The following is a 6269-nucleotide window of genomic DNA, read 5'->3' as shown; positions in this document are numbered from 1 at the left end:
AGTCTCCAGTGCCAGCATGTACAACAAACACATTTTATTAACAGTTACATATGACTTTTTTCCCCCCCACCTCTTCCTCAGTTAAAATAACTATTACTTATGTACATGGTACCACCCTGCTTGAGGGTACCCCATTATTTACAGGCTTATTCACAGAGTAGGGCTAGGAGCTAGTGAGCGTCTCCTCGAGCTTGAGCATGTCCATGGGGGTGACTTTGGCAACCTCAAAGAAGACCCTGGAAGGAACACGTTGGCTTAGAGCTCAACCACAGCCCTGACACCCATCCACCAGTGCTTCCAGATCCCTACAGAAGCCCAGGGTGCATGCTGGTGGTGTCACTCCCAGCGGCAGGGACAGGCCTGAGACAGAGCCCCATGACTCTCACCTGTGTGAGTACTTGCTGCGCACAGCATTCAGCTTGTCACGGGGCTGGTATGTGAGCAGGAAATTCAGCCTCTTCACCAGGGGGTGCAGGTCCTGGGCACTGTACCCACTGTAGTACTCCAGTGTAGGGGTCTGCAAGGGGACAGCAGGGCTAAGCTGTGTCCTCAATGACAGGACAGCCATCATCTTCCCTGTCCAGCATCCAAATCTGATCATAGCCCTAGCATCATCCCACTCACTAGTCCATTGCGTCCCCCTGCGGTGCCTCCCAGGGTGTCTCAGCAGGGATAGTACTCACCCAGCCCCCAAGGTTCTTCATGGTAAGTGCCAGCAGCAGGCAGCTGGCAGCGAGCTTCGAGGGGCTCTCACGGGCGTAGTCATACTCCTGCAGGGTCATCTCGCAGAGGAAGCGGGCCAGCGTCAGTGTCTCCATGGTGGCACGGGCACACTGCAGCCAGTGGGCAGGGAAAGGCTCAGCCTTTTGAGAAATGCTGCTCCCCTTCCCAGCCTTTCTAGGATCTAGAATGCAGCCTCTGGGGCACAGGTCAGAGATCACACACACCCATCCTCATGCCCCAAACCCTTTTGAGGGGGCCTGGATGAAGTTTCGTTGCTGCCAGCTGGGAGCCTGAAGCCCTGGCGATGTGAGTCAGTCCCCTGGAGCCAACAGAAGGGGTGCCTGGGGACACCCAGCCCAGCCTCCGAAGGCACTCACCTTGGCAAAGCGCCGCAGGAAGCGGTAGGGGATGGGGATGTTGATGTCGAACTTGAGGGTGCTGAGGATGCTCATCTCCATAGCAATAAGCTCCTCCCGCTTGTAGGCATCATCACAGATATAGAGGAAGTCATCCACACATGGTGGGCACCGCTCCTGTAGGGGCACAGCCGCTCAGCACCCTAACGGGGGCTCATCCTGGCCTCACTCAGGAGATCCTCACCATCCCGCAGGCCCTGTAAGTGTCCACGTGCTGCTGGACTCAGCAAGGACTGTTAACACCCTGTGGGACTTTTGTTAAGTCCATACTCCTCCAGCCCTTGGCTTAAGCTCCATTAAGTAAACTAAGGTATCTTGATGGTCTGTGCAAAGCAGAGAGAAGCTGGCTCTCCAGTGACGCCTGGACACAAGTTTCAGCCTGCCATGACTGTATTTGCAGCCCTTGGGACAGGAAGGAGGAACATGATAGACATGCCACCCTGGCAGCTCTCAGGGCAGTAACTTGGCCTTCTCTAAACCCCCTGCCAGGGACCATAGAGGCAGAGCCCCTCTACCCCTGCACCCCAGGAGAGCACACAAAGAGTCACCTCAAATTTGGAGGCAATAAGGATAGCAGTGGAGCCGATGAGCTGCAGCTTCTCCCTCATGCTCACCACCTCCACCAGGTAGTGGTCCACTAGCTTCACAGCCAGGTACAGTGTCTCGTGGTTCAGCTCAAAGTTCTCCTTCAAGAATGAGAGTGGGGGTCAGAACAGAGTGTCAGACAGAAGTTAGGCCTGGCCAACCCCTTCAGCTCTCACAGAGGCCAGGGATACCTATGGGCCAGGCTCAGAGGGAGGGATGTAGGCTCATTCCTAGCCCACACAGGGGGAGGATCTGTTCTGCACTGGGAATGCTTGCAGGAGCCTCTGCTAGCACAGAGGTCACACGTGCCAAAGGCAGCATGGGGGCTGCTCTGCAGAAAGCTGTGCCCTCTCACCTGCACCTCCACCATCCAGTCCACAAGGATAGCACGCATGTCCCCACTGATGTCTGTCTGCTTCTCCATGTAGTCAGGAAGCATGAATTTTTCCTGCCAAAGAGCCAGCTGTCAGGGACAGGGCAAACATCCCCACCTTCACACAAGCCCCTTCTCACCCTGTGCAGTCCTCTGCCAGGCAGTCAGAGCCTCTGGGCAGTCAGTGGACCTGCCTGCAGTCACTCCTTCCCTGGACAGGGCTGTCAACCCCTGGACAGGCATCACCCACCTCTCTTTCCCGCATGTATTCAAAGATCTCCTTGGCATACTCTGCATTGGCGTAGGGGTCACCCAGCTGCTCCTTGTCAATGTCCTCCACTGCTGGCACCTGCTGGCATGGAGAGGCAGCAGTAAGGGGGAGGCCCTGTAAGTGCCAGTCACCTTGTTGGGGTTAGGCTGCTGCTCCTCTGCACCCCCCTTTTCCACCTGCCCTCATCACCCTGCAGTCCCTGCCCCATTCTTTCCCAGGGAAGGATTCTGGAAGGAAGATGGTGGTGCACTTTGTCCCCCTCCCCAGCTTTCCATCACCCTGGCTGAAGTCTCTCCAAGGCCCAGAGCACTGCCTGGTGCCTGAGTACCACCAGTGGCAGCCACAGACTGGTGCTGTGATGGGCCTGGGGCAATGCTGCAGGCCAGGGTCCCTACCCTCTGCTCAGGGGGCTTCAGTTCCTGTACAAACACCGGCTTCTCTGGCACAGGATCCACTCTGGGCTCTGCAGGAGCTGTTGGGGGAGTTTTCTTCATTGACCTAGGAAGGACAAGAGCATAAATCATTGCTGGGAGAAGACAAAATTTCTTGGCTGAAAAGGGGCCTTCCAGAGGCTCTTGCTGCTTCAGGAAGGGGCAAAAGCACTCCTAAAATATCCCCACAGAGTCCTAGAACCAGTTAGGTTGGAAAAGACCTTTAATGATATTGAGGACAACAGTTCCCCCAGCACTGCCATGCCCACCACTAAACCATGTCCCCAATGGCCACATCCACATGACTTTTAAATCCTTCCATGGAAGGTGACTCTACAACTGTCCTAGGCAGCCTGTGCCAGGGCTAGACAGCCCTTTTAGGGAAGAAAATTTTCCTAATATCCAACCTAACCCTCTCCTGCCACAACCTGATGCCATTTATAGTAGATATACTACTTCCCTCTTGCATCTGGCTCAGCCTCCATCACCCAAGACAAGCCCCTACTACTTGTCCCCATGGGACAAGTTTGCAGCAAGCCCCTGCCCCCAGCTACTCACTTTTTTAGGTTGATCTCATTGTTCTTGGCCACCCCTAAGGCATTATGTGCCCTCTGCGCCTTGGGTGGAGCAACCTTCACAGCCTCCTTCTTCCCTGCCACCACCTGGTTCTTGCGAGCCTGTTTGGGTCAGAACAGGGGCATGCAGGGGCTGCACAGTGGAAACCAAGATATGCCCTGCAGGGAGACCTCTCCTCTTCCTAATGGGCATGGGGAATGCCATCCCCACCGTGGGGAGCTCAGAGGGGGCACCAGAGCCCCCACACTCACAGAAGCACTCACATTGGTGATGTCTCCAAATGCTGATCTCTTCTTGGGCCCGCCCTGGGGTGAGGATGAAGACCTCTTGGCATGACAGCTCTCCTCCTGCAATAGAGGCTGTTAGAAGATGGTGGTCAGCTGCCCCACAGGAGCCCCCCCTACAGCCCTCGCTTGGCTCGGTGCTCACCTTCTCAGGATCGACATTCTCTGCAGCAGGGCCTACCTTGCCTGCTCGGGACTGCTTGGTGGTCAGCATCTTGGCATTGCGTGGCAATGGCATCCTCTCCCTTGGTCTCTGTGAGCAAGCTGGGGGCAAAGCATGATGTGATGGGGGCTGCTACCCACCTGCCTCCAGGGACACCCTCCCAGCTTAGGCCAGCACAGGGGGAGATTTGTCCCTCCTGGGGGTTAGCACAGCAGGACTGACCTCTTTCCTGAGCATGGCAGGTGGGTGGTGCCCCAAGACAAGCCTAGGCGAGGGACAAATCTGGCTAGGGGTGCTTCCAGGGAGGAAGGGATACAGACCCCAAAGACCACCAGCAAAAGCACTCTGCTGGGTGAGGTGGTAAAGGGGACAGGCAATTCCCAGATTCCTGCATCCCAGAGAAGGAGGCAAGGGCTTGCACTTCCTCAGAGAGCTGGAAGTCTTGGAGATCCCCACTCTCCACAACCCTTAGCGTTCTCTGGGGGAGTCGGGAGTCCCAAAGTTCCCGTCTCTCCTGCATCCCCCGGCGTTCTCAGGGAAGCTGGGGATCTTGGAAGCCCTAATTCCCTTGCATTCTCCAGGATCCCCACGCCTGCCACCAACTAGGGGTCCCAGCGCTGCCCACTCCCCCGCAGCCTCAGAGGCCCCACTCCCCGTAGCCGGGGGGAGCCCCCGCAGTCACCCATGCCGGGTGTCCCCTCCCCACTCACCCATGCCCGGTGCGCTGTGCCCGCACCTCCGGCCCGGCGCTTTTGAAAGTAGCAGTTCGGTAGCGGCCGGCCAGCACTGGCCGAGCCTCGCCCAATCAGAGCGCGAGGCGATGCCAGGCGGCGGCCAATCGGCGGGCGCCGAGGGATGCAGTTGCTAAGGGGCAGGGCGGCAGGGTTTAAAATTCAACGCCGGTGACCAATGGAAAGGCGAGCATGCGGCAGGGGCGGGGCGAGCGCCGAGCCGGGCGGGCAGTGATTGGTGGGAGCGGGCGCCGTTTAAATCCGTTCTGCAGGCCGGAGGGCGGCGTGGCGGCCGCGCCGCACGGGTCGCAGCGGCTCCTGCTTGCTGTCCTTCGGGCGGGTGCAGCGGCTCCTGCTTGCTGTCCTTCGGGCGGGTGCAGCGGCTCCTGCTTGCTGTCCTTCGGGCGGGTGCAGCGGCTCCTGCTTGCTGTCCTTCGGGCGGGTGCAGCGGCCCCTGCTTGCTGTCCTTCGGGCGGGTGCAGCGGCCCCTCCTGGCTGTCCTTCGGGCGGGTGCAGCGGCCCCTCCTGGCTGTCCTTCGGGCGGGTGCAGCGGCCCCTCCTGGCTGTCCTTCGGGCGGGTGCAGCGGCCCCTCCTGGCTGTCCTTCGGGCGGGTGCAGCGGCCTCCGCGGGCTGCTGGGTCCGCTGCCTCCGTCCGCAGCCGAGGCTGTGGGTCCCAGACCTTGGGGTGCCCCTTCCCACCGGGCCGGGGAACTTTGGTTTGGGGGACAGGGTGTGCTGCCCGTGCACCTTCCTTGACCCAGTGTCGGGAACAGAGGGCTCGGATCTCTTGGATAATCGCGGTTTGGGTGGGAAGGAACCCTAAGCTCAACCGTTCCACCCCCTGCCCTGGACAAGGACACCTTCCACTGTCCCAGGCTGCTCCAAACCCCAATGTCCAGCCTGCCTTTGGGCACTGCCAGGGATCCAGGGGCAGCCACAGCTGCTCTGGGCACCCTGTGCCAGGGCCTGGCCACCCTCACTTCTCACAGGGAAGATATTTTTCTTATATCTAGTCTAACCCTACTTTCACTGTCTGAGGTAGCACAGGAGCACTGTTCATGTGGTGTCGTACAGGCATGACTGACCAAGCTCAGGGTGAGGCTCACTGGGACTGCCCCATCATCCACAGCGACCAGGACAGGGTCAAAGTTACCAAGGCACATGTCATAGTCACTGTTCTACAGGGTTGTACGAGATACCGGCCGCTTATCGAACATCTGCTGAGGGTAAGAACACTACGTGTATCAAGGACCAGCCTTGAGGGCATTGCAGTTCTTGGGGAGACCCGTGCCATGCTTCCGGGCAGGGAGAGCTCAGAAAAGGCTTGCTCAGGCTGTCAGTTGGCTTGAAGTCAATTTCCATGTATCAGGAAAGAAATGCATGAGACTCCTCACACCCACACCTTGCTTTGTTCCTTGATAAACTAGTCTTGGAAAAGCCACCCACTTTTCATGTGTGAGACACATGATCCATTTTTGTATACTTGGTGCTCACTGTATCACTCTGCTCCTTTGTGAGTTTCCTGCAAAGTTCTTTGCTCTCATGCCACCACCATGCAGTGGTCCTGTACAATCAGCAACTCCTGGGGGCTTTAGAACTAAACTGAGATCTGGCACAAGTGAAGCCCCCACTGAGTTAAACTCAGCAGAGCTCAGCACTGCAGCAGAGGAGAGCTTCCCTCGGCCACCAGATTCCCAGAAAAACCTTTCAAATTC

At 57.9% G+C, this 6269-nt stretch overlaps 1 protein-coding gene across 6 annotated transcripts; it reads right to left on the bottom strand.

Moving 5' to 3' along the window:
* Window positions 1-19: 19 nt before the first annotated feature.
* On the bottom strand, window positions 20-4943 carry CCNB3 (cyclin B3). 6 transcript variants are annotated; one of them, XM_064427381.1, is made up of 12 exons: window positions 4533-4943; window positions 3805-3923; window positions 3639-3734; window positions 3358-3476; window positions 2764-2866; window positions 2348-2449; window positions 2080-2172; window positions 1688-1825; window positions 1101-1256; window positions 684-833; window positions 387-517; window positions 20-236 (listed from the first exon to the last, which is right to left on the bottom strand). In XM_064427381.1, exons 1-12 carry the CDS (start codon window positions 4534-4536, stop codon window positions 164-166), a joined length of 1284 nt encoding a protein of 427 aa, XP_064283451.1. In that variant the 5' UTR covers window positions 4537-4943; the 3' UTR covers window positions 20-163. The 6 variants fall into 6 exon arrangements, with proteins under 6 accessions (XP_064283451.1, XP_064283452.1, XP_064283453.1 ...); XM_064427382.1 differs by having other exon boundaries at window positions 2348-2446; window positions 4533-4930; XM_064427383.1 differs by having other exon boundaries at window positions 3639-3722; window positions 4533-4920.
* Between the last annotated feature and the right edge of the window lie 1326 nt (window positions 4944-6269).

This window comes from Passer domesticus, chromosome 7 (genome assembly GCF_036417665.1).
Source record: "Passer domesticus isolate bPasDom1 chromosome 7, bPasDom1.hap1, whole genome shotgun sequence".
In the NCBI taxonomy this organism is placed as follows: domain Eukaryota; kingdom Metazoa; phylum Chordata; class Aves; order Passeriformes; family Passeridae; genus Passer; species Passer domesticus.
Note: the sequence above shows the minus strand (reverse complement) of the source record. Positions and strands in the feature narration are given on the sequence as shown.

What these genes read in the sequence shown, in the direction of transcription:
- CCNB3 (XM_064427381.1), bottom strand. An exon ending in CATTTGGAGACATCACCAAT is followed by an intron (nt 3,477 to 3,638) that starts GTGAGTGCTTCT and finishes TGACCCAAACAG; the next exon opens with GCTCGCAAGAACCAGGTGGT. An exon ending in TGAAGCCCCCTGAGCAGAGG is followed by an intron (nt 2,450 to 2,763) that starts GTAGGGACCCTG and finishes TCTCCATGCCAG; the next exon opens with CAGGTGCCAGCAGTGGAGGA.